Source organism: Vigna unguiculata, chromosome 9 (genome assembly GCF_004118075.2).
Source record: "Vigna unguiculata cultivar IT97K-499-35 chromosome 9, ASM411807v1, whole genome shotgun sequence".
Classification (NCBI taxonomy): Eukaryota; Viridiplantae; Streptophyta; class Magnoliopsida; order Fabales; family Fabaceae; genus Vigna; species Vigna unguiculata.
Window position 1 is genome coordinate 41,359,089 of NC_040287.1, and position 27,656 is coordinate 41,386,744.

The 27,656-nt window shown below is 31.8% G+C and overlaps 4 protein-coding genes across 5 annotated transcripts; 1 reads left to right on the forward strand and 3 right to left on the reverse strand.

The window, feature by feature from the left end:
- Positions 1 to 1,468: 1,468 nt before the first annotated feature.
- Positions 1,469 to 10,413, reverse strand: LOC114163861. Of its 2 annotated transcripts, none has more exons than XR_003599433.1 (16): positions 10,229 to 10,413; positions 9,055 to 9,263; positions 8,466 to 8,602; positions 8,282 to 8,392; positions 8,065 to 8,166; positions 7,863 to 7,971; positions 7,568 to 7,768; positions 6,967 to 7,135; positions 6,792 to 6,873; positions 6,609 to 6,702; positions 6,216 to 6,312; positions 5,344 to 5,437; positions 4,051 to 4,118; positions 2,463 to 2,636; positions 2,227 to 2,349; positions 1,469 to 2,015 (listed from the first exon to the last, which is right to left on the reverse strand). XR_003599433.1 is itself a non-coding variant. In XM_028048223.1 (16 exons), the coding sequence occupies exons 1-16, from the start codon at positions 10,239 to 10,241 to the stop codon at positions 1,854 to 1,856; spliced, it is 1,950 nt and encodes a 649-aa protein (XP_027904024.1). In that variant the 5' UTR covers positions 10,242 to 10,413; the 3' UTR covers positions 1,469 to 1,853. The 2 variants fall into 2 exon arrangements, 1 of the variants encoding a protein (XP_027904024.1); XM_028048223.1 differs by having other exon boundaries at positions 4,046 to 4,118.
- Positions 10,414 to 11,454: 1,041 nt separating this feature from the next.
- On the reverse strand, positions 11,455 to 16,079 carry LOC114162096 (glutamic acid-rich protein). The gene is made up of 11 exons (XM_028045873.1): positions 15,427 to 16,079; positions 15,277 to 15,331; positions 15,085 to 15,184; positions 14,812 to 15,004; positions 14,541 to 14,594; positions 14,315 to 14,457; positions 13,349 to 13,931; positions 13,053 to 13,164; positions 12,883 to 12,932; positions 12,538 to 12,681; positions 11,455 to 11,847 (listed from the first exon to the last, which is right to left on the reverse strand). Exons 1-11 carry the CDS (start codon positions 15,997 to 15,999, stop codon positions 11,617 to 11,619), a joined length of 2,238 nt encoding a protein of 745 aa, XP_027901674.1. The 5' UTR covers positions 16,000 to 16,079; the 3' UTR covers positions 11,455 to 11,616.
- A 4,629-nt stretch (positions 16,080 to 20,708) lies between these two features.
- Positions 20,709 to 21,862, reverse strand: LOC114164333 (transcription repressor OFP7-like). Its single transcript, XM_028048967.1, has one exon. It carries the CDS (start codon positions 21,730 to 21,732, stop codon positions 20,941 to 20,943), a length of 792 nt encoding a protein of 263 aa, XP_027904768.1. The 5' UTR covers positions 21,733 to 21,862; the 3' UTR covers positions 20,709 to 20,940.
- Positions 21,863 to 25,618: 3,756 nt separating this feature from the next.
- On the forward strand, positions 25,619 to 27,433 carry LOC114164466. The gene is made up of 3 exons (XM_028049153.1): positions 25,619 to 26,044; positions 26,319 to 26,663; positions 26,752 to 27,433. The coding sequence occupies exons 1-3, from the start codon at positions 25,775 to 25,777 to the stop codon at positions 27,253 to 27,255; spliced, it is 1,119 nt and encodes a 372-aa protein (XP_027904954.1). The 5' UTR covers positions 25,619 to 25,774; the 3' UTR covers positions 27,256 to 27,433.
- The last annotated feature ends 223 nt before the right edge of the window (positions 27,434 to 27,656 follow it).

Here is a 27,656-nt window from a genome sequence, read left to right on the forward strand (position 1 = left end):
ACGTTTAGGGCACAGAGAGCAGAGGAGCGTAAACATCCAACAACAACAATCATCCATCTAAAATAACTCACCCATATTTAATCTAATCCGAAATTATCCATATTCGCATAGAACAACAAATTAAGTGACCGGATTGGATATTAAAATATTAAATTTGGATTATAATGAATCAGTTAGGTTGGATCCGAATTCAATTTAACCCAATCGCTAGTCGGTCTTAGTAAAAATATATGAAAACAATTTTTTAGAGTTAAATATATTTTTAGTTATAATTTTGATGCAAAATTAAAATTCATCTTAAATTTTGATATATTTTTATAATTTTAAAAATAAATAGATATAGTTATTTTAATATTATTATATTAGATTTTTATTGTGTTAAACGTGTTTTATACTAGAATTTTAGCTATTTGCGATGTTTGACATAATTCTAAAAAGAAAACACATTTGACAAACAAAAAAGTTTTAACCAAATTGAGTTAAAAAAAGTATATTTATTTATTTTTTAAATTTGATGACTAAAATATATCAAAACTTTAGTTAAAAATAATTTTATTTCTTCGTTAAAGTTAAATAATTCAAAATATATTTAACCCATTTTATTAATATTCAGGCAAATATATAGGTATAGATACAAGGTCAATGTTTTCTTTTTAAATAATAGTAAAAAATCTACATTTTCAAAACATTTTTTAAAAATAATAATAAAATATCTAAATTTTCAAAACAGTTAACATTTTACATATTATTTCCATCAAACACTCCTCCCTTCGTATGATATTGTATATATTTCTTTTATAAAAATTTTGAACAAAATGATATTAATGATTTTTCCTTTGAAATTTTGTAATAGATATTTAATCAAAGTTATTCACTATTAAAAAAAAAAACGGCCACATATCAGTCAAATGAAATGAAAATTTTGATAGTAAGAATTTAAAAAGTTGATCTAAGTTTTTCATTATTTTTAACTCGTCTCCAACCTCCCAAAAACCATAACAGACAATCAATTTATACCGAGTCTTTCTTCAATGTTATGTTAATATCACACATGTTCTTATCAAGAATATATAACCTTGGAGACAAGACATCATTTAAATAAATCATACATATAATAATTTTAATAAATGAAATTTTTTGGCAATAAAAATATAAAAGAAATTGATTTAAATTTACCCTTATCACTAGCCTTATAGCCAACCTGCATAAAAGATCTAGCTGGAAGGCAATCAATTTTATCCTCTCCAGCCCCACTCCAAAAATAGATGAACCCAACCAACTTTACAAGATATTAACATCGGATGAACTAAAAATAGACAAACTTTATATAGGTAAATATTATTAACATACCTGCCCTTCAATATTAGTGCTCTATTATTGACATACCTTCCCTTCAACATCAATACTCTATTATTGATTAACTCTACAAACTATATTCATATAATAATAAATATATTATAAGCATGTCTTGTTAGTTCAACTAGTTTACAGTATTAATTAAAAATGTCCACCAAGCATGTTAAAATAAGTAAGTCTACCAAAATATACCATCCCCACACTGCAACATTAACCATAGTAGATTATGATCCTATGTACTCTCAAAAGGCACATTATGAACAACAGATTTCTCATCTAAATACGTTCCAGATGCTGTATATGTATATATATCACTATCACATTTCGTATCTAGGAGTTCAAATTGGGCAGTACGTGTGTGTGTGATATTCCAAGGATCTCACTCGATAACTATGTTGTCGCATCTTTAGAGGTTAGATGCTTGAGATGCTGAAGATTGAACTTTCCAGCTATCGACAAATGAAGCACTCGACCAAGCAGCATCTATAAATACCCATTTATGAACGGCACGCATTAAATATTTGCCCTCTCATTGCATCAATCGGCATATGCTCAAATGTGTAACGCTCAGGTCCAAAGTACACTCCCGTCCTTTCTAAAAGTGCAATACTTTCATCCCTACCGTATCTTGAAGCATATAGTCTCAGGTACTCGATGTCCTAAATAAATGTCACGAAAACGAAATCAAAGATCAGAATGCATGAGAGAAACACTTGTAGCTTTATGCCAGCACATGTCATGAAAGTAGATCTTCGGGCAAGAAACACGGACGGGGAAAACCAAGTAAATAAAGAGGCTGTGACATTTTTTCAGAACACAAAATGTTGAGGATATCTTACAAAATTGTGAGGAAAAGATAAAATGTTTTACCTGCAAGCCATTAAGTATGCGTTCTAGTCTAAGAGAAGCCACTGGCTGATGAGAAGTTGAGAACACCTCACCGGGATAGTATAGGACTCCGTCTCCAGGGGGAAGACCATGCCTGAATTTTATCTGTGTCCAAAAAAGTATTTTGATTGTCAGAAAATAGTCAAATTATCAGTGCGGTATAACAAGTTCTAACAACTCCTTTTTTAAGAAGATAGCATAAAAAGCTATACAATCACCTCTGCGCTGGCTACAGTTGCCTTCTCATAGCAGTTGGCCCCCCAGTATAAAAATCCTGTGCCACCCTCTTTCCACACACGCCACATGACGGCACGGTGTTGGGTACCTCGCATTCCAAGATGCCAATTTGGATGAGGATCTGATGGTCCCATACAGACATATGTCCACCATTCCTGTAGCAAAACATTAATATGCAGCGGTTGTTATTCTTCTAGCTTAGGATATTCCATTATGCATACAAACATCTTGCGATTTGTTTACCAGTTTACTTGGGAGTATTTCTTAGTTTCCTCGTTTTTCTCCTTATTTTGTTAGGATTCTTAGTAAAATAATGGATTTTTATGGGGAGGGGAAAAAAGAACGAAGAGAGGAAGAGTGAGATCATATAGAACTTGAATTGTTAAAACAAAAAGAGGATCAAGAGAGATAAGAGGGAAACAATACAAAAACACAAATCCAAATAGAATAAAAAGGAAGATATGTTCAAAATAAGACAAGTTCACAACATAACAAAACCAAGTCAAATATATACTATAATCCATAATCAAATTTCTTTTCTATTTCCCTCATTCTTTCTTCTACCTCGCAGGTTTGCCAATCTGCCACCATTGTCACATTACCACCTAGCCTGTTTTTCTAATAGCATCCTTCTCTATGTGATCAGATTTAAGTCCATATTATTAGTTTATTTAAATTAGTTAATCTTGTCTTAATTTATTTAATTTTATATATGATGATTTAAGACACAGTAGACTAATTTAAAATTAAAATCTTTTGAAATTAACTAAAATAAAATATTTTAAACTTATGATAAAAAAGTCAAAACTAAGTTAGCCAAAATTCGTTGATTCCATATACATATTACATACAAAATTTAAATAACTACATGGGATCTACTAGTATTTTCTCTTTGGATAACACAAGTAACTTCCATATTTAAAATATTAAGCTACGTTGTTGTCAGTGTCCATTTTGGATCCACTTACTTTATGGTTATTATACTTACACTTTATAATTTTTCAAGAAAAATATTAACAACACATGATTTAAAATAATTATATAACTTTTATTTCCTCATTGCACTTGGGAATATTCTTTCACCAGTTTCGATGCTTTCTCATAAATAAATAATAACTAATAAACAAAATCTTCAACAAGGTTAATTTTTGTTATTAACCTTTGTAATTTCTGTGTAAAAAAGGTAAGATAATAGTGTTGATATTTTCATTTTGTACATTTAATTAAAGATGATTATTTTATAACTACCTTCATAAGAAGCTAGTAACTTCCCTATACATGATTAATTCCTGGAGTCAAAAATATGGTTTCTAAGGATTTGAAACGAAATTTTGTAATGTTTTCCTCTAATAAATAAACTTTGGTGACAATTCCCATTTTGTTAATTTATTTTAAAGTTTTTCCAACCCGACACCCTTGAAGATTATTTATACACCACAAATTCATAATTAACTTGGGAGAATACCAGATGTAATGATCACAGGTGGATATGTACACGTGAGAGGGAGAGGTATAGGGGCTATCCATAATACACAAGAAAAAAATAATGAAATTATAATATTACCTCACCATTCTCTGGTTGTAATTCAGCAATAATATCCTTAACCAGATCTTCCCGATTGCCCAGAACCCATTCACTGCAAAGACATATTCAATTACTAAGCATGCTTAAGTATAGAAAGCTTCTGTTTTTCTTCCTTCCCTATCTTATTTTCAACATGGTAAAAGTGATTTCTTCCAAGGGCACAAAAAATGCGACCTGAGAAATAAACCCATCAAGGTATCCAAAAAATAACACCATAGTTCAGTAACCTAACTGAAGTCAAACTCACCCAAACCACAAAACAACCAATTTTCACAATGAAGTCCTTCAACAAATATTAGCAATCTGTTTATTATGAAAGAACATTAAGTGTTATTAACTATCAATGAAGCACAGATACTTTTATTTGTTTCACATATCCAATATTGATACTTTTGGATAATTTACCCACCATACATGGTGAAGTGCCCACACATTTTTAGTGCATTTGTATTCAATAAAACTGCAAGAAACATCAGTGTGTGTGATACAGAAACATAGAATAATCTCTTCATAAATCAAAGATAAAGATCGTTATCTTTATAGATAATTTTAAAAAAAAAAGTATGAGATTGGTAGTGTTATTCCTTTATGTAACTAATAGAAAGAAATATGATGAAAACATATCTTATTTTGTCATTTTTAGAATAAATACATTGCTGTATTGGTATATATCGCATGCAATATGCAAGTAGTATCCGAGCATCATGTTTACTACATATATAAGATCCTGAAAATCGGTTTAATTGGAAATCCAAAAATTGCTTCACCACAAACAGTGTCTCACAACATAAGTGAATTGCAGGAATATCCGGTCACACTTGAAATTGCATAATCAATGATTTCAGAAAGTAAGGACAGAAAAATGTACTAAATATCAATCAATACGAATTTTGGAAAACAAGTGTAGAATGTGTCTAGAATAATGTGCACTCATGTTCAATAGCAATTCACTCTGAGAGAAGGACTATGCATCAGAAAGAAAAAAATAGTGTAAATTAAATACATCTGTGATCAGTATAAACGGGAACAAGACCCCAAAATGTATCTCCTTATGCCCTAAAGTAGGTAAAAAAAACGAATAATGAAATCAACATAGGAAATCCCACAAAAAATCATATATGTCAGTGCCAAGAGTAACTACAAAATGAAAAGGAAAAGGATAACTTTTAAAATTACTATTGACATACCCTTGGTCAAAAATAGGAAAAGTTAATAGACTCAGTTACAAAATAAATAGTGTACTAAACTCAGGATAGACATAGGTTAGTATACAATACCTTGTACAATAAATTTGATTATGAGGACGCAAAAAACTTGGAACTTTAACAAAAGCCTCAAATGGAGTAGGTGCAAGAGGCGCATCATTTGGTCCTACATATAACAAGAATCACACAATAAGATAATTACGACAGGAAAACAAAAGTTCAGCTGCAGAAGTTAAAATGAACCAACTAGTTGGAGAAAGCCGAGATGAAGTTGGGATAACAGAGTTATTGAACAATATATGAATTAATTATGAAGTGTGTTCAACAATCATCAGAAACATGCAGCAAAAGTAATAATCAAAAAAGCAAATTTCTGACTGGAATCATATAAACACATACACAACTGTTATTTATTTTCCCAGGTCAGTCACAATACTTTTATCAGATCGTGTTAAGTACTATCTGAACAAAGTCAGAAATTGTCAACCAAGATGATTTAGAAACAGGTAAAATATTAAACCCAAGAATCTGCCTGTAAATAATTTATACCATTCTACCTAAAACCTAACAACATTAAATTTGCCATAAATGAGAATATATGTTTTGTTTTTAGAGTAAGTAATATGTAGAAGATTGGAAATGTTCAGCAAAAAGAAACTGGAAGTCATTACGCAGGCAAAACTATTCTTAGATCCAATAACAGTAGAGAGCGCCTAGATGATACAAATTCCAACTATCCAATTAACTAATTTACGATATGATTACTGTCAGAATTATAGCCATGTAGAAGTATTTGCAGTAATTATGAGAAGTGCATTTGTTAAATAATCCAAGCCATTGTCAATATGAGAAACAATCAAAAACACATCCTAAGGGACAAATTATCAGGTAGTCTACACATACGACGGTAGAGATTAAGATAACTTAAGGTATATAATACATACCACAATAGTAAGTAGTTAAAATACGAGCATCTGGAGCATACGCATGAATCTCACTAGCCATATTGCGAACAGAATCATATTGTTCCAAGTTCAGTGGCTGGAAAAATTATGAAAACAACAACAGGTAATCAGGGTCACAGCATGCTGGACCTGGTAAATAGTTACAGTAACCAGACAGTAAAAATATAATGAAGCTATTAAAAAATTTATTAGACAGAAACGCAATAAAATAATTAATCAATGACTACTGCAAGAGTCACTTGCCTGTTTTCTATTTTTCTTAAGGAGCGCTATCCAATCAATAGATACAATACAGGTAGATCTAAACTATGATGTCATTCTAGGGAAGAATTTTTTATATTTTAGAAAAAACGGTAGCACACATGTGTATACCTCATCCCACAAGTAAAAGTAAGCTTTTCTCCAGTGAGTCTTGGTTCTCAATATCTCAACTTGTTTCTGCAAGTAATCCTTCGCCGCATCATTACTGTGGCACATCAACAGGTGGGTTGAATCTCATCAGTTTTCATCACAAATATACCTGACAGAAGCGAACGGGAACAACTGACTGTATACCCGGAGATTACTTGTTTATATGGTACAGCATATGCAGCCAACCGTGGATCTGAAAAATATTCATCTGACTTTGGATGATCCGCTACAATGGCAAGAAGAGGGGAAGTTTCAGCAATCCCATATTAATTCTCCTTTTGGAATTGATTCTATCAAACTTACTGCCACAGAAAAATACCTGGCCATGGAGATGTGTATGTCAAAACACGCATTCCATCAGCCCATTTACAAAAATACGGGCTGATTCTATATTGAAGAAGCCATTTGAAATGTTGATCCAATGCCTCATACCACTCAGCTGTCCCTTGTTGAACACCAAATCTATCCTCAATTACAGTATCCGATATCTGGTGTAGTAAAGGTAAAAAAAAGTTTGCAACAGATAAACTTTCCTAATTCCTAATTCCTAATTCCTAATTTTACAAAGATATAGGAGGAGGCACTGATTGAACAAAAAGCGGTGATATCAAGCTTCAGTCATGGAGTTTGTTAGAAATAACTTAGTCATAAGTTTCTAGAAAGTAATGACACAATTGAGACAACATAAATGCCAGTTATGTTTTCTACAAACTGTTAAGAGATATAAGTTCATTACATTAAATGGTAAATATCTTAGTAGATAATCCTCATTATAAGTAATTAATTTTTTTTTCTCTGCTACTGCATCATTTTACATTATAAATAAGAATACTCACATGTGTACATGACCCCAAACATTACAAAAAAGTAAATTTAATCATCTGGATTTAAATCTTTGGCCTTTTGCAGCTAGAGGATACACCAAATACAGCAGGGAGCGAGGGAGTTTCAGGAAGTACAAATTCCCAAACAGTCAGACTTAACTTCACCCGTAGAGAGAGATTTGAAATTGCATCCTCATCCATTATGTCTACTGGTCCATTATCTGAAATGAATTCGGAAAATGATGGAGACAGAAGAATCCTTCTTAAAGATGCAGTCGCAGATTTCACCCTTTCAACCTAAACAAGATATGCTTAAATAAAAACCCATAATAACATCAAGGTCAACAAGAGTGTAAAAATGAGGAAGAGTGATTTAAAAAACAAAACCCACCACTTCATCTAATGGTTTTCCATCAATTGGCTCAACAACATCAAGACATCCCTTTAGGTCCCTATATAATTGATGTTTCTCAACCTTGCTTAAACTTTGAACAGGAGATCTGTGCAGTGGGTAAAGTTGACAAAGTTGATAAACAGAAATTGCTAAATTAAGTGTAACACAATCATAAGTAACAGAAAAGAAAAAGGCTCACTCTGCATCTGCTTTTATGGCAGTAATGAGAATTTCTCCTTCATATTGTCCTGGAGGTTGAGAACTAGGAACATCAATAGATAGCCAAAGAGCAGTAGTCTCCCTAAAGAAGCAAAAGAATGCCAAAAACAGTGAAAACTGAAAAAGCAGTCAACCCATCCAGCAACTTTTGCACACAGCACAAGAACTCAAGAAGAGAACAAAAATCAGACAAGTACCCAGGAAATAGGTTTATTTGACTGACTGGAAGCCCAACAGGAACAAGAGCATCAGGTACACCTAAAATGGGCACCACCCGCCGTAACCGTAGTGACTGACCAACGATCAGTCTGCCAAAATTGATGTCAGCACAAAATGGAAGTAAATCATGTATTTGTTACATATAATTTGAAAAACTCCAACCTGTCTCCAGATGTGGAGCATAGGTCATTGCACTGAATCTGCACAGTCCCTGCAGCACTAGCACCACCCCATGAAACCTTTGGCCGGATAGCTATTTGCACACTCTCCCTCTCATTTCTAGCCGCCAGCAGGTTTATCTTGTCAGGAGCAAAAATAGCAAATGTTTCAGGATTTATAATTTCTTAAGATCAATATGATTCCACAACTTTTTTATAACAAACTCCAACCACAAACCTAAGGTAAGAGCTTTTTGGCTCTAAAATTGAAAGTCATATGTGTGTCTGGTGAGCAATATTATATCTATTACCCCCTAGCTTATTAGAATTTAAATTTGCCATGCTAAATTTGTGCATTAATTAACCATATAATACGAACCACTTTTAGACATGCATCAAGTGCTGTCAAGCATGTAGTTACGCAACTATGAAGGGAAGAGTCGATTTACAAGTGGATAACACCCTTGACAAAATGTGAAATAATAACATTATAATTATCATGCAGTTACTATTCATAAACGACAAATACAAGGACATGCTAACAGAAAACGTAATTGTGTATAGACGAATTATTAAAATAAAACACTACTAACAGGCTCCAAATGTCTGGCCATATCTTGAGGTCCAACATTTGCTGTGTTTGGCATGCACCATACATGAACTAAATCCCTAGTTGGAATTTCTGTGGGGTCAACTGGTCCCTTGACATTCAAGCCAAGTGTGCCACCATCATTCCACCCATAAGCTGTACCACCTCCTGCAACACCTTCAACCGGTGGCACAACCACATCTTGAGAATTCCCTGCCAGATGCATCAACCAGTTAAATTGTAACAACTCGGCACAGGTTCACTAAAGATCAATGTACTCCACGATGTTTTGTTTTCAAAACCAGAACAGTCCCATAATCCACTGGATTACTAAAACAAAGGTCAAAATAATACAAAATTTCAAAAGTACCTCTTTTTAGACTATATAACTATCTCATTGAACCAGTTGAAGCACAACAACTAGCCATTTGATACAAGATTCATTATTAAACTCATTAAATGCGAGTTTGGAAATGTCTCCAAAGGGTACAGACGTGAGTAAATTGTAGCCTTTGATTCAAAAGATACAATAGCTAGCGTCAGGGGATGATCATCAAAGTTTCAAACAAGCTATAAGATTTTTTTTTTTCGTAGTTCCACTCAGTCAATCCATATAAAAATAAGTAGAGAAGTAAACCAAAAAAAGGGGAAAACAAAAACAATAAAAATCAAGGCAGCACATAAACAAAACTTTCAAACCTCTCACAGAATTCACACACAGCTCCTCAATCAAATCACACAAATTCTTCAAGTTACTTTTTAAGGAAGTAATATCAAAGATAGCAACACGGTTAAATTTCGAAAGGCCAGCGGATCATGTAGATTCTCCACAGAAAGGCCCTCTCAAACTTCATTTTACATAGCTACCGACCTAACAATCGGCATAGATCGGTTAGGTCTCTAAAGCCATAACAAAATAAGTAACATAATCCACAACGAAAGCAAAAAAAGCCGCGGCAATGCTAAGCACGGCACACAGAAACGTCGAATCCGTGTGATTACGCCCAAATTGAAGCGTGGGAAACGAGAACTCGAAACAGGTGAAACGAGCGAGGTTTTGAGGTTAGATTCGAACTGAAAACGTGAAAAGGATTGGCAAAACGGAGTAACTGAATTGAGAGTGAAAGGGAATAAAAGAGGTTTGTAGGTAAGCGAGAGAAAGGAAAGTGAGAACGAACCGGAGTTGTCCATGACGGATCAGTGGAGACTGTTCCGATGCAGCGGTGAGTGGTGAAAAGAGAAATGATCACGTTATGTTTGAGAGTAACCAATGTTTTTCTCTTTGTAGAGGCAATTCAGATATCGGAACAAAGGGAAACAATGTTTTTAGTGAGTAGTAACTACTTCGGGTTAACTTCACATTTTCTTTATTAATGGAAAACATACTCCATTTCACACTTCTTATTTTCACTTTATTCTATCTTTCCTTTTTCCTTTTTTTTATTACATTCATCATCACATTTATTGTTCTTGGATCTTTCTTTAATTCTCCTCAATTCATTCCAAAACTTGTAATCTCTCTTCATCAATACCTCTACTACATTAAAATATTTAATTCAAATCAACTAGATTATTTTTAACTAATTGAAAATGTGTAGGAAAAACAATGTTAAAAATCATTATTAAAGCCATTCAACCAACATATCAATTATAAAAATATCTGTAGTTCAAAAAAGTGAATAATAAAGTACCTAATCCAAGATAATGACTATTTAAAAAAAATAAAAACAATTATGTTTCTAGCTTTAATTGCTAATCCGAGATTTAAGTGATAATGGTAGTAATATATATTTAGTAATTAGGAAGACTTAAAATCTAATATCTAAATTTTCAGAAGATTTACTGATTTCAACAATTAATAGTATAATATAATCTTAAAAACTAAATTGTTAATTTCGTCTTATCCTTTAGTTCAACTTTACCTATTTCGTTTCATTTTCAACCTCGAACTCCAGCCAGATGTCGGATTGGGAATTTGCGTGTATGCAACGACGGTGCACTGTCCTCAAAGCATGTGAAACGATAAAATAACATTGGCCTTCATAAATTATAAATAAATTTGACTAATACTGTGTTGTTCCCGTTAATGTTATTGACTTGTAAAATCTAGCATAAGGCAATTGTTTATTATGTTTCAAAAATGAATTCCGAAATTGATGGGGTGCAGAAAGAAAATGACGGGTGCAAGAAGTAATTGCCTCAGCAGTAGTACAACCACAATCTGTGTCGATGCAAAAAGTGAAGAAGTCTCCAATATTTTGTGAAAATTACTACTTTTGTTACTTGTGACAATTGCTTTTGGCACATTAAAAATTGAAAAACATAATCTGTTTCTTTTTCTTCTATGCATTTGAAAAGAATTTTAAGAGTAGAAGAATATAAAAGCAAAAAAGAATTTTACAGAACGAAAAAAAAAACAAGGTTACTTTACTTAACCATTAGTTCACATACGCTGAATTTATCTTTTTTCAATTATTTCAGGGGTGGAAATAAATTAGATGATAATGATGAAGGTTTAAAGGTTTAACCATACGAATATGACCGAATTTTCATCAAACTCTCTGCCCTACGCCTTGGTTGGCTTCTTCACTAACTTGAATGCATCAAATATTGATGCCTTTGGTTGAACTTTGGAATTCTGCATACTGTGCTCTGTATGATGGGAAGACTTCCTCAATATTTCCAAAAGCGATACATTTGACTCTTGAGATACAGAATTCGAGGTAGTATTTCTGTTCTGTGTATTTCTTTGGAACTTGGTAGAAGCCGCTTTCGGTGGTTGACTCTCCCTTGGAATCTGTTAAGCTCATTGGGAAAAGAAGCACATATTCCAGATTAGCAAATTGACCAAGACGCAAGCACAACAATGTCAAGTAAAGAGTTAAAAGTTGCGTGCTTATTATCGTATCATCAGAGTATCAAACTCCAAACGAAATTACTACTGTTATGCTAATAGTAATTGCTAAACAGATGCAAAAGAAATGTTGTAAATATTATTTCTATAAGATTAATTATTATTGTTAGAACGTTGAGACACCTCACAAAAATATTTGGAAGAGTATTTGATGCTCATTAATAAAACTACCATATATCCATCAGAAATGATTATGTTGTAAAAAAGGAAAACTATAAAAATAATAAGTGTTTCTGAATAAACATCTCTCTAAAATATAAAAATAAAAAGATTATAAACTAAGAAATATATGCATAAATTAATGTATAAAAGATGTCAATAATTTCACCAAAATTTTACAATTAACATAAACAAAATTTAATTTCTAGAAAAACATTTTTTTCTTTAAGATAATCACAGAAAAGTTCATGAAAACATACTGGTTTTAGCCCATTTTTAAGTAATATAAAAAGGATTTACGCGCGTTTTGCACTAGAAGTATTTCAAAACAATCTCTCTGAAGTCTGAAGTAATGGCAACAATTTTTCAAAAACAACAGAAAGGTTTATGGCATATTTTTCAGCTAGTTATTACCGCATCAGACGAATCCTCTGATATCAAATATGAACTTCTGCTGTCGCTGTCATCTCGCCCAAATACAAATGATCGGACTTTGCATGATCCATGCTTTCGAGAGGTGGGCATAAAACGATCTGAAGCCCGACCGACAAAAGATGACTGCAATATTTAAAATATATAAAAAAAAACTAAGAATTGGCACATAATATATAATTGAAGATAATGAAAACGCACTTTTGTGATCTAAGTATGTTCAGATAAGTATTTAAACATATAGAGTATGACGCATGTAATATAAAGGGGCGTTTAACAAGTAAATAGCTTCATAGTGCTACATTTAACAGACTAAAAATAACCAACCTTTGATGGTATTTGTATGCTCTGTCCACTGGTTGGCATAGCAAACATGGCTGCAGCATAAATTAATGGCAGAAACCATTAGTATTCTCACGACCTAGAAGCTTTATTGATATACATTGCACAGGTTTTGCTCACTGCAATGTGGTGAAAATGGAACTTGTAAAACTTACAAGTAGTTCTTCCTTTTCTCTTAGAATCGGGCACATTTAATTTCTTTATGAGACTGAAAACACCCCTGCTACTTTCGTCCTCAGCTGGTGAAAAGAATGTAGCTTTCTCTTCCTGCTAGCACATAACAATAATTAGATCAATTCCTATTTGATTACATGAGTATATCAGTACACACGGAGATGCAAATTATATGAATTTAAGTTAAAAAAAGTGATAGTAAACTTCAGCACATTTATAGAAGACATAATATCTGCAGTAAGCATTCATTACGGTTTGCTTAGAAGTGAGAACTCACAGTTTTATAATAGAGGCATTGTCTAGCTAGCTTCTCAGTTTCTTCATCATCAGATGATACATATTTATCATCTTTATCTGAAAACATCAGTGGGATCATCTGCTTCATCTTTTTCAAAGTGGCCTTCAAGGATTCTGCTGGAGCAGCGTATTCTTCAGCTTCATCATTTTCATCGTCATCATCACTTTCATTTTCTCTGCTTTCCTCATCTTCCTCTTCAATCAATGGTGTTTCTTTCAATTTTGAGCCACAATTTAGTTTCTGGAGTAGATTATCCACTCCAGCTGTATCTTGTTGCTGAAGCCACTGTTGATGAAGTTGGTCACGCTTTTCTTTATCATTTGGCTTTTCATCGTATTGAGTTGCAATCATGTCATTAAGTTCCTCAATATCATCATCATCGTCTTCTTCACCTTCATTATCTTGGAAGCGCTGTAGATCATGATCACTGTCATCCTCCTCTTCTGCTTCTTCATCAACAAAAGCCCTGACAGGATCTCCATTCGGCAGTAAAGTCAAGTCAACTGATCCATGTACACGTGGATCTACGTTCTCCTTGTCATTGTCCTCCTCATCAGAAGAGCTGGAAAAAAGTTGTCAATGTTTTGTATTTTAGAACAAAGTGAGGCAAAGGTAACCACTAACCAGTTCGTTGGCAAAATTTAGAAGTCGCGTTTTGCCAAAGAAAAAGATCCACGGATCAATATTACATATCAATTACCATCTTTTACGTCATAACAAGAGTTTGCAGACACAAGACCACGACGTATTGAAATTTGACTAATTTCTATGTGTTTTCAAGATTTTAATAGAACCACAGTTAAGAAAAATTAAATAATAACGCAAGCTTCATAGTAGTGTAGTATTGACAATATAATCATAGATGGCAATGGAGTACTGAACATTCAATGTGATTCTGCGTTAGCAAATCTTTTGATAAAGCAAGAAATAAAATCAAACACTTACACATCATCATCAGGATAAGCAGAATCAAGTTTTAAGTTCATTGATAGCATTGATGGGGCAAAAACTTCTTCCGGAGGATTGTTTGACTTCTCGTTTACAGCATCTTCCTTAGTGTCACTTCTTTCAGAATCAGAGAAGAGTTCCTGGAAATTGCATATAAACAAGCAATTAGTGTACAAAATCGACAGCTAACGGCAAGGATCTCAGAAACAGACTGATGGAAAACCTGTGTATCACCAATAGGAGCTCGGAATGCATGTTCAGACTCCGAACCGAAGGTCTGAAATTTAATAGAGATGTGATTTAAAAATGTTTCAAAATACACACACTTAGAAGAAAAAAAACTCAGTATAGCACATACAAATGCCACACTCCCAAAAACATGACCAAAATTAACACATTACATTTCCGCTAGTGTGAGCAGAAGAAAACACCTAATGGCATTTCATAATAAAAATGAAACATTATCTCACACTAAATTGCATAGATTGACTCACAGTGGGAGAAAGAATGCTTCCAGAACAAAGATTATCTTTAGCAGCGCCAGATTCAACATTAGACGTCCCAGAATCACTCTTCGCGGGTGTAGGGCATGTAGCTGCCATTTGTTCCGGTTCATCCTTTTCTACATAATCAGCTACCCCCTCATCCATCAGGGTATCGTCATCATCTTCAGAAGAAGCACTAGATCTACAAACCAAGTGAATATAAGTGTGTTTTCTAAGGTTAAAAATGGGTGCTAAGCAAAATCTTTATGCAAATCCACCTACTTCTTTAAAATCTCCAATTTCCTCTGCCGAATCTTATCCAATATCGAAGAAATTGGCTTTTGAACGAGAGGAGCAGGTTTAAAGGCAGCATCTCTAGTTTCTATTAAAATCACAGCAAACAGTTAGATCATGTAGAAACTCGAATCAGCACTAGATCGAAAAGTTAATTACAGCTTAAAACTTAATCCGTACCTCGAAGGAGCCTTTGAGACTCGGCTCGAAGATTTTGCATGGTTTCTCGCCTTTCCTGTTAGATCATAAAATCCCCAAATTAGCAATTCCGAAACCATAAGCATCAATACTCAAAAACGTCTAACAAAATAGGCAAATGCAGTTATCCACCTTCTCGGCCTTTCTCTTATTGATGGCAGATTCTTTAGACTTCTTTTCACTCCCATCACTGTTGACAATCCTCTTCTTTTTGTTCTCTAGCCTGTCAGTTAAACTAGGTCGTTTCCTCTCTACTTCGTCGGTATTCAAAGCCGTAAAGTCATCGCCGGTCTTCAGATCCCTAACCTTTTGACTCTCGTCATCAACCTTTTCCTGTTCCTGAATTACAGAATCAAAATCACTAACCTCTTGACTCTCACCATCAACCTTTTCGTGTTCCTGAATTACAGAATCAAAATCGAGAACCCTCTTCGCGCCCAAATCATCATCTTTGACGGTTACGCCTCTTGGAAAGTCGGACCGAGGACTTGGGCTGAGGCTGGGTACCTGATCTTCATGATCGGACCCAAATCCTCCGTTTGACGCCGTGAAGTGTTCTTCGCCTTTTCTGGATTCATAGGAAACAGCGGGCGATGATGGAGGATGAGAAGGTTCGGGAACCTTACTTGCTTTCTTCAAACGCTTCAGCTTTCGTTCGTGGACAGGAGATAAAGGCAATAGCGCGAGGTCATCGTCGCTCTCCATGGATGATTCTGAACTGAGTTTGAGAGTTTGGTTGAATCAGGATCTTTGCTTTGGAAACGAAAGCCGCAAGACTATGCAAATAAAAAGGGGTCGTTGCATCATTATACCCTAATGAAATGGCGGCAAACGCTTTCGAAAATGGGAAAAGGCGCCAAGGGGGATATCACCCTTGGTAAGGTAACTTTCTTCTGTTTTTTAAACTGTTACTTACATAAATATAGACTTATTGTATCTTTGTTTAGGAAAAAAATTTAATTTTCTTTTCTATATTTATTTCTTATAAAAAAATTATAAATTGTTCATGAAGAAAAGCTAGAATTTTTTTTTACTTTTATTATGCAAATTTATCAAAAATATTGAAAATAATAATTATTGAATATTTTATTAAAAAAATCTAATAAAAATAAATCAATATGTAGGAAACAGTTTACACATTTTTCCCAAATTCTTAATAAATATATTCGAATTATACTATTTTTTATCCTTTCATCTTTGATTTTAAAATCAAATCACATTTAAATTATTTCAATTCAGAATGAAAGAATTTTCAATTATTTTAAAATAAAATAAAAACACGTTTTGTTAGTGGACAAAAGTTTATAATATCAACTAACCGTAAGTCATTCTATACGTGGTTTTTTAATTAGGTAATACAAAAATCGACCAAATTATTATGTTTAGCCTTTTCAGGGCTTACTATAAATGGTCAGTACATACACAATTTACTTTTTTTTTTAAATTACAAATATTATTTAAAATATACATTTAAAAAGCAAGTGAAAAAATAGTATTTAAAATTTCTTTACAAATACATAGAAACAAATAACACATTTTTTAGATTATAAAAAAAATCGAAAATATGGATATGTGATTAGCTATATGTTTAATCCCTGTAACTACAAAGGGGAAATGTGTTTTACATGCAATTATTTAATAACATAAATTAAGATTGCATTGTTATATTCTCTAAATTAATCAAACTAGTATAACAAATTCGATTTAGGTTAATTTAAAATGGCCGATACAGAGATGACATATAACTTTATTTAAATTTTAAGATGATAATATAATTATAATATTAACGTTTAAAGACAAAAATAAGTTTTTTAAAACAAAATAAGATTAAAACTAGTCATTTGTTTTTATATAATATGTTTTGTCTTCATCTGTTTTTTTTAACTTAAAATTACTTTCTTACAAATATGGTTTAAAGTCATAGTTTTTCTTCTGAATTTGAAATTAAAAAATATATATTTATCGTTTCTCGACTTCCGAATCCAGTGACTTTGTTTATAATTTTTATTTTAAATATTATAAATTTTGTATTTGAATACACAAAACGAAGCATTTAAACTATAAGTTGACATATAGTTTTCATTTTTATTCGTTTGGTAACTTGTACGAAAACTAAACTTTCACTATTTGATGTTACATTTAGTTTTCTAACAATTAAAATCCACCAGGGACATCAATAAGATTTAAGAATCCTTATTGCTTATAACTTGCAACAATTTCAATCAGATTTTCTGTTATTTTTTTTCCTAGTTTTCAATGATTTCCATTATGTTTTTTGTATTTTATTAGATCTTAAATTTTTTTCCTTCAAATTTATTTTATTGTTTTCAGTTTGTAGGAATTTTAATATTCCTTCTTACAACTGAAAATATTTAAATTTGATGGTTTCATAACCACAATTTAAGTGTTTATTTTGTAAATATAAGACATGTTCAGAACGATGACATAATGAGGTTGAACATAAATAAATAAATAAAAAATAGCTTGTAAACTTTTATGAATCAAGTATCTTAATTTATTTATTTGTATCGTGGTGTAAGAAATAAAGTTGTTGTCGTGAAGGATGCGTCAATATCTAAAATAAATGACAAATAAGACACTGTAGTTGTTTTACATACATGAAAATTAAAATAAAATGGAACTTAAATGTTTAAAAAGCTACAAATGATGTATTGAAATTATATTAAGAATGAATACTATTATACCATGGGCTTTAAAAATAATTAATGTGTATATTATACGTGGTTTAATCATCAATGTTGATATAGAAAGGGTAAGGGTAATTAACATCAGCTAATAATTATTCTAAAATTAATTTTATACCTTGCTTATGGAATACACTGAATTTTGTCATTTCTTTTCATCATTTTTGTAAAATTGTTATTCTAATTGATGTAAAATGACACATTTTACACTAATTAAAAGTGCAAAATATGTAGAACGATCAAACTTCGAAAATCTGTAATAGTGATTATGCAATTAAACTTCTCATATTTACAAGGAAACAACACTTTAAAGTTGAATTACAACGAGTATTCTAGGGTAAAATGCCGATTATAATCATGTGTTTGTTCTATTTTCGTTTTCATTAATAAATTATATTTTATTATTTTTAAATAATGAATATATTATTTTATTTTTTATCAATATATTTATGTTTTAAAAAAATAATATAAAACTAAAAAATAATTTATCATAATTTAATCAAATACTTAAAAATTACTAAAAAATATAAAATAATCAAAAGCACAATTAAAAATAAATTATTAAAAAATATGTATATTAATTTTTTTATATTCATAAAAAATAATATATAAATGATTCGTAAGATAAAAAATATATAAACCAATAAATTAATATTTGACTATTATCATGTAAGATAAGAGATTTTTTTTTTTAAATAATGAAAAAAAAACATATAAAAAATGAAAAAGAAAATAAATAATGAATTTATGCTTTTTTTTCTTTATAAACAAAGAAAAACATATAAAAATAAAGAATAAGTACAATATCCAAAAAACTTAAGACGATGGAAAAAAATAAAAAAAAAATATCTTAATAATTTTTGTTCATTCTTTATTATGTTTAGTTTTACATTTTATTACTTAATAATATTATTTGTTATGTTTTATAAAAGAAATAAAAATTATATAATTTAATTTCATCAATTTCCAATATACATTCTTATAATTGAAAAAAAAAAGTTATATAAACTAAAATTTGTCTAAAAGTAAAATTTCCATATACTACATATAATTTAAAAGAAAAAATAGAAATTTTTGAAGTATGATGACCACCTAATCAATTCAATGATTTACCACTACGTGAGTGGATTAATATCAATGTGTCTAAAAGAAGTAAAAATAATAATGCATAATACTTATTATATTTGTGTGGGACATTTAAACCACCGCAATACTTTTGAAGGACAATATAAATATACATGGTCCTTCAAAATAGGCAAGACAGCTTATTTTAAAAACTATATATTAAAGTATTAATGTCGTTTATTTTGTGCGAACAAAACTGAGTTTTTTTTAGACAAAATTGAGTTTTTAAACTATTCACACTAGAGTCGTCAAAACGGGTAATTCTACATGACCCGGCTCGACCCACCACGGGTTGATGATTTAGTGAGTCAATATAATCCGGCTTACTTTTTTAACGAGCCAACAAATTTGAATCCGACCCGACCCACCACGGGTTGATGGGTTAAACGAGTTGATTCACTGGTTCACTTAATTAAAAAAAATATTTTTTTTAATATTTTTTGTAGTAAAAAAATAAATAAATTGTAATTCTAATTAAAGTCTAAATAAACTTTAATACAATCCAAATACAAACAAAAATAAAAAAATACAAATTATTTATGTGTTGGATAAAAAAACAAGTTAACATTACCCAAATTTAAAGTCCAACTTAATAAAAATAAAATTAAAACACTTGTGTCACCCTTTTGTATGCGGGTTGGTGAGCAAACCCGACTCACCACGGATTCAACCCGGATGAGCCAAGTTCTAAATGAGCCGGGTCAAAAATCAACCCATATTAAAATTTGTAAGAAAATTTTAATCCAACCCGATCCAAATCTATGATAAGCCAATTCAACTCATTTTGACAACTGAAATTCACACTTAACATTTAACCGTGAGTCTTGATTTATTACAATCAAAAGTCTCACGGCTTACAAAAGAAAACACTAATAAAAGTAGACACTAATGATACTATACTTTATATATTCATTCATTTTATTTTTTCAAAACTTTAACATTATCCATAAAGATATTCATTTAATATATTTATAAAAAAACACACACAGACACACGTACATAATATAAGATTTGGAAGACTTAAAAAAAACATAAAAATAAAATAATTTTATTTATTAATAAAATAATTTATGTTAAAATGAATCTAAATTTTATTTTAAAATTGATCTCTTTAATTTATTGAGATAATTTTATTTAACAATTATTAATTTTAAATAAGATTTTATTATTTCTAACTTTAAAAAATACATTTCAACTTAACAAATACTATTGAAATTGTTATAATTATTTTATAAACTATATATATATATTATTTTTTTTAATATAATAAAAAATGCAATTAATTTATATTTTTTAATTTTATAAATATTAATTTTTTAAAATAAATCAAATCCATATTATGTATACTAGTTATTGTCACTATAATTTCTTATAATTATTTTGAATTACATATATTTTTTCATTTTCCAACTTTTAATAAATAACAATCATTATACGATTCAAATACTCTGTAATAAAAACAAATATTTCCTTATAGAAAGTATGTATATTGATGACAAACTACATAAATTAGCATTTCCTTACGTCTGTGTCCAAGAATCTTGAGATTAACCTACACTAGAATCACTTTGTTTAATCACTGTAAAATTTGACTCATATACACATATATAAAAACAATAGTTTGTATAACACTCAACTCTTTTTTTATTACATCATATGCATTCCACTCACACTCATCTCTTTTCTTAATATTTCTCTAACTAGAATCAAAGCAGATTAAATTAAAGGTATATATGAATAAATTTTCAAAGCAAAAATAAATCAAGCATCCTAAGACTACTCATTCACATTAAAGTAAGCTAAAACAAAGCACAATTTACTTCTCCGCATCATTTTTAACGTCCGTGAGATTTTTCACGGACTTTGGGTTCCACACGAACATTTGTTGCCAAATCTCCATGAAAACTCTAACGATGACTGCATGGTAACTCCGCGAGTTCAACGCCAAGAAACACTGCAAAAGCTGTTCCAGGTCTTCCGCCTCAGACATCTCCATCTCCGTTATCATCTCCATCATCGATTTCTTGAAGTCTTCGTAAGGATCCTTCGACTTCTTCACCACCGCAAAGCTCTCCCTCACCTTCCCCTCAACATTGCTCCGCGTCACCGTCGTCGACGCCTTCTTCACCTTCTCCGTCGTTCCCGCTCCTCCTCGATTCTCCGAAGAGCTCCGAAACCTCACGCTCTGAACCTTCTTCACGCTGCTCGTCTTCCTCCTGTGCCTACTGTTTCTCAAATCTCTCACCTCGTCGTGACAAATCTCGTCGGAGAAACTCGTCAAGCAAGAAATCAGAGTCTCGCTTTCCTCTTCCTCGACGCTGTCCATTAGAAAATCGCTTCGCCTCGACGGAACGCTCGACGTGCCTTTCCGGCTTCTGGATCTCGCTTTCTTGGGCTCCTTGTCACGGCACATGTTGCACCCCTGCGAAATGGACGACGTTATCTTGGACGATGACGGAGAAGGAAGGTTGGGATAACGTGCGTTGTGGTTAACGGGAGAGAGACGGTATATGGCAGGAACGGGGTTTCCTGGGAAAGAAGAAAGATCTTTTGAGCGACATATTTGAAAGGAAGGGACATTGAATTTGAATTTGAATCGTTTGGACATGGTGTGGTAATGGTCGGAAACTAAAGAAAAAATGGCACGTATTAAACAGTTTAGGGTTAAGAATATATTTATAATAAAGAGAAATATAATAGAATAAGAATGGCCGGCATTGATGTATAGAGTAATATGTTAAGAATTAAGAAGAAAGGAAATTGAGAATATGGACTGAATCCAAGTGATTGAGAGTGTGGTTGGCACTGGAAGAAATGGCCTTCAGGATATGCTAGCTGTTCGAAAATGACAGTGATTTAGGGTTCAGTTACGTAATGAAGACACGCACATAATTTCAAGAATCTCACCTTCCCAGAAAAAAAGGATTAGCACCATGCTATACATTAAATATACTTAATGTCGACAATTGAAAACTCAGTATGCTAAATGTTATGCGAAAGGTGTTGGTACCTGGTGTAATCAACCGAACAGCCACTGAATTTAAAATTTTAAACGAATCAAGCTTTCACTTCATTTTTTCTTTTGCTTTTGTTTTACTGAAAAAGTAAAAAAAAAAAAAGTTTTTTTTATCAGAACAAAATAATTTGTATGTCTTATCCAGTTTTATGAAAAGATTTTTTTACTTATTAATCAAAATTGGAGAGAATACAAGCTGAGAAAAATCATCATCTTGGAGTTTTTATTTTGAAAGAACTAAGATTGGATAAATTATGAAACAAAGCTGGGTACAATTTTGTTTATTCAGACAAAAATTACTCAAGGAGTGTAAATTTTTGGAGTAAGTTTTGGGTTATTTTGAAGTTTATGTTTTATTGTTATAAATAATTATGGAAATTTGATCTAAATGTGAGTTAGTTGTCCAGAAATTTTGTTTAATGGAAAACAAGGTGTGTCCAGGATAGCGTTGACGAGTTCAAAAGAGTATATCCCCAACCGCAAAAGAATGATCTATCTTTTTCAACAGCTACGTTTTTCGACGTACTGGGATGGCCGTATATTTTGGCACCATACCTCCCAACACAGACTTGGTAATGGTAACCGGATATGATATGGGTCGGACCTATCACAAATGGACAACCATTTCCAAACAACATTCAAATTGCATGCTTTTCCACACTTGACTCAGCCCACACCTCTTTTGCGTCATCACACGCGTTATATTTTACTACTTTTTATTTTCAGACACGTATTCATACAAATAAGAAATAAATTGACATATTTTTTAAAAAATCAGTGAAAAAAAATATAAAAATAATTATTTCTCGTGATATCCATCTCACACCCAAATGCCACTCACTTCCAAACAAGCGCAAAATCCACCCGACGTAGCCTTTGGCGTTTGCACTGCATCTTCTTATCCACATATATTGTATTTGAAAAATTCTTATTCACTTTTTTTCTTTTATCAATTCATAGAATCATGAAATGAACTGTGGTGCTTCTGCATGAGAGTGTTGGGTCTTCAACCAAAAACCCTGCAATTCTGTACCAAATCAAAGATTCGAGACATGCCGTTTGTTTTGGACCATAGCATAAATATGATGTCATTCCATATGTTTAATCAAATATTCCCCATCCATTTGATGAAAATATAGTTAAGGATGTGTTCAAATGTGAAGTTTGATTTGAGGGAAAGAGATATGATGAATTTAAATGGATCAGGGGATGAGATTTGTGTTGTTCGCTTTTAAGAGATTTAGAAATAGAAGTAGATGAATTTATAAGTAAAGTTTCTGAGTGATTTGATAAATGTGATATATTAAAAATTAAGTATAATGGAGAGAAAAATAAGATTATTAAATTATCATTGATTTTAAAAATAATTTAAAATTATAATGAGATGAATTAGATTTATTTTAGAAAAAAATATATTAAAATAACATATTTTAATAAAAGAATTATAAAAGAATTTAATAAAAAATTGAAAATTAATAATTACTTTTTAATTCTTTTATGAAAATTTTGAAATTTTCGATACTAATCGTTTATATAAAAATAATTTTAAAAGTCATATTTTTTCCATTATTATCATAATTAAATTGAAAAAATAAATTCAAAACATAAATGTAATCTGTCTAATATTAATATTCTCTCTGATCATAACATAGGAAAGAGAATCGAAAAATATGAGAATTTATTTCTTACTTTCTCCCTCTCAAATATGTTAACCGTATCACATGCAAATCATTTCTCTCATTTCTATGTGAACAGTAAATATGGTGTCCAAGTGAACACAGCATAAAGAAACATAGAGGAGTTATTTGCTTCCACTAGGTTAACATCTCACAATTTTTTTTAATTATTATTATCATTGTTATACTTCCTATCTTCAATATAAGTTTAGAGTATATTTTAATGGTTGAGGTTGAATCTAATACTTCAATAATTAACGATCTCTCCGTTAACGATTTAGTTAGTTGGGTGCATTTAAAAAAAAATTTAGCTGAATATATATATATATATATATATATATATATATATATATATATATATATTTGTTATAGTCTCATCTACAAAGACTTTCGAAAAACCTCTAAATATAAACCACAGTCGAAGGAAGTGGACATTAAATTCTTGTTCATTGATAATTATTGTTTTAACGGGAAACAAGACATATAAATCCTAGAAAAAAAAAATCATATATAAAGGTGAATTCCTCACCATCAATTGCATATTTTTTTACATTCAATAACTCTTTTTTTTATGATAAATTTGAAGGATAATTTGAGACTATTCTTCAATTGATCCCTTTGAGGAATAATTAGATACATCACTCTCACTAAGTATCCAATAGTACTTCAAATTCAAGATGAGGAGAATCTTGTCTTTTTGTTTTCCATCGAGAGTACATTTAGATTGTGGTATAACTTCCTAATTGAATATTTTATAATTGGTTAAATCATTCTAGGAGTCCCATTTTTATAACGAAATCTCAACTAGGTTTTCCATTTTTATTTGACTAAATTGAGTCCTTATTTTAAAAAATTCATTACAATTAGTTTATTTCTGTTAATGGTACAATAACGATACGTATTATTAATTATATGCCACGTGTCAGCATGTGACACCTTTATATTCTTTTAGAAATTTATAAACGACGATGATGAATTCAACCACCACGGTAGAGAAGTTTTGGTAAGAACTGAAAAGGACTATTCACATAATTTTATTCAATATATAAGGAACATTTTAACTTAGTTACTTAATTAACTTAAAAGGAGAGAAAGGGAATATAATTAATAAATAGTGAAATAAATTTTAAAATGAGGTTAATAAAGTTCAAAATTATATATTTTTGTTCGTATATATACAAAGGTAGATAAAAAAAAAATCATTGTGTTAACATCGTATCACTGGATATCAAATTTTATATGCTGATTTGGTAGTAGTTGTGAGAAAAGATCCTCTTCATTTTTTTTAAATAAAACAAATAAGAAATATCGGTTCTTCATGGAAAATTATATTATTCATCCCAATACAAATTACAATGTCATCATTTAAATTTTATTGCTATTTTATTGATATTCATTATTTGTCATATGCTCTTTTTTAACCTCAACCACATTGCTATTTATTGTTATAACTTTGTTATCATTATTACGACATTGACATCACCATTATTCATATATTTACACTTTCCATTTTCATCATCATTGTTATTTTTATTGCCATTAATGTTAATCATAGTTATGTTTTAATTAACTGGTTTCAGTGTCACTGTCTCATCACCCATTTTTACGAAGAAAAAGGAGACCTCTTGGTATACAGTTAAATTTAAAATTTATGAAGTGATTAGTATTAAAACATTAAAATTTAAAGCCATGCACGTAGCTACTCCTACGGGCATGGAACGGCGTAGGAAAAAGAACCCTTTCACTAGAGAGAGAATTACATAGACCCAAAATAAAGTAATTTGGTAATCTCAGCAAATTAACCCAAAGCCTCCCCAGGCATAGGGGGTACCCTCTACCCAGAAAGAGAGAGGGTCCCTCTATTTTTGCTAGCCCTCAAAATTAAGGATTTCATCATTATTTTACAAACACCTTTAATTTGAATCTCATTAACACTAATTTTCCTTTCAAATAGAATCATGAAGAAGTTGTGTCCTAATTTTGACAAGGAAGATGGGTTGGAGACGGTGCTTGAGGTGCCTATTCCTGATGAGATGTTGACCAGCATGGGGTCCAATGGCTTCAATCGGTGGCAGAATCTCCGAACTCTCATGAATGCTCGATTTCCAGATAAATCATCATTGAACAATGAATTTTTGGTGCTGCTTAAGATTGTTGGTGCCCCCCTTATCCCTGTTCAGCTTTCATCGGACCGCGCTTTGACTCGCCCCCTCAAAGATTGCTCCATTGTAAGCCCTAATTACCAATTATCTATTCAATTTGACACTCTTGTAATCTGATCAGCCACCGATTACGATAAACAAAATATCATCGGTAGATTTTTTTTTTTTTTCGATTAGTTATTCACAAACATTATTACAAATGTCTTGAAAGCATGATTTGTTCGGTTTGGAAGTGTGTTTCACTGCGCATATTTGTAAAGTTAATCTAGAATTGCATTATTTTGGTAGCTAATTAATAAACTTAATTAATCTGTGGTGCATTCATTGATGATGAATGCAGCAAGATTCGACTGCGAAGTACATAGTTCAGCAGTACGTGGCAGCGACGGGAGGGGTTGCAGCATTGAATTCACTGGAAAATATGTACGCAATTGGACGAGTGAGAATATGCGGTTCGGAAATGCGACAAGGTGAGATTGATGAAGAAGTTGAAGCAAGAGGAAAACCTGAGGTGGGAGGGTTTGTGTTATGGCAGAAGAACCCAGATATGTGGTGCTTGGAATTGGTTGTTTCCGGTTACAAGGTGAGTGCAGGATGTGACGGTAAGGTATCATGGAACCACAATTCTTCTCAACCCTTTCATGCAATCAAAGCCCCTGCAAGACCACTTCGCCGCATCTTTCAGGTAATATGCAACATTCTATGCATTAATTTTATCATTTTTTTAATCATACTCATATCATATCACATCACATGTTATTATTTATTATTAGGGACTGGACCCAAGGTGTGCGGCAAACTTGTTCCTAGATGCAGAATGTGTGGGAGAGAACATCATTAACAACGAGGTTTGTTTCATGCTGAAGTTGCAAACGGCTCAACAGCTTCTTCTGGCACAGAGCACTTCCAACACTGAGATTGTGATGCACACGATAAAGGGGTACTTTAGCCAACGCACGGGGCTGCTGGTGAAATTCGAGGACACCAAGCTGGTGAAGATGAAGCCCGTGAAAGGGAAAGAGTACGTGTTCTGGGAAACTAGATTGGAGTCCTCGATCGAAGATTATAGGTACATAGATGGCATTAACATAGCGCACGGTGGGACCACAATTGCCTCGCTTAATAGGTACGGTGCAGAGCAAAATCACAAACGTTTGATTGAGGAAACGTGGACGATTGAAGAGGTTGACTTTAATGTTGTTGGGTTGACCATGAATTGCTTTCTCCCTCCCTATGATGGAGAGAGAGAACAAAACGAAGGTACAGAGGGAATGTGATAGGATTTTTGCTTCTCTCGACTCGACTAGGAAGTGTAAATACTAATATACATAGACAAATATATGGTGCTATGGGTATGCTGCATTGGAAGCAATTCAATCTTCTTTTTGACTGCAATTCATTTGGAATATGTTCTATTGGATTCACAGTTTTTTGTTTAGAAATTGTGATTTGACACTCAATCGAGGGTTTCTATTCATTCGAAGAACAAACTGGTAATTTAATCAGATGAAAAAGGCAAAGTTTATAAACAGGTACTGAAAATAGCAATTATTAACAGTATACTCTCGATCAACCTTTGACACACCTAAAACTATTGTTTTATTCAAATCTAAAACTTTATTTAAGAGAACGTTCAGACCAATGAGAGAAGACACCGAAAATCATTTTAAAAAAATGA

Bases quoted from the DNA above. Each gene is read 5' to 3' on its own strand.
- LOC114163861 (XM_028048223.1), bottom strand. The intron at 7,136-7,567 runs GTATCCTCTAGC...TTACTACACCAG, and splicing joins CGCTCCCTGCTGTATTTGGT to ATATCGGATACTGTAATTGA. The intron at 2,350-2,462 runs GTGATTGTATAG...TTTTGGACACAG, and splicing joins CAACTGTAGCCAGCGCAGAG to ATAAAATTCAGGCATGGTCT.
- LOC114164333 (XM_028048967.1), bottom strand. From the start codon at position 21,732: ATGTCCAAACGATTCAAATTCAAATTCAATGTCCCTTCCTTTCAAATA.
- LOC114164466 (XM_028049153.1), top strand. From the start codon at position 25,775: ATGAAGAAGTTGTGTCCTAATTTTGACAAGGAAGATGGGTTGGAGACG. The intron at 26,045-26,318 runs GTAAGCCCTAAT...TGATGAATGCAG, and splicing joins CCCTCAAAGATTGCTCCATT to CAAGATTCGACTGCGAAGTA. The intron at 26,664-26,751 runs GTAATATGCAAC...ATTTATTATTAG, and splicing joins CACTTCGCCGCATCTTTCAG to GGACTGGACCCAAGGTGTGC.
- LOC114162096 (XM_028045873.1), bottom strand. From the start codon at position 15,999: ATGGAGAGCGACGATGACCTCGCGCTATTGCCTTTATCTCCTGTCCAC. The intron at 14,595-14,811 runs GTGAGTCAATCT...ATTAAATTTCAG, and splicing joins GAAGCATTCTTTCTCCCACT to ACCTTCGGTTCGGAGTCTGA. The intron at 14,458-14,540 runs GTTTTCCATCAG...TGCAATTTCCAG, and splicing joins CTCCTATTGGTGATACACAG to GAACTCTTCTCTGATTCTGA.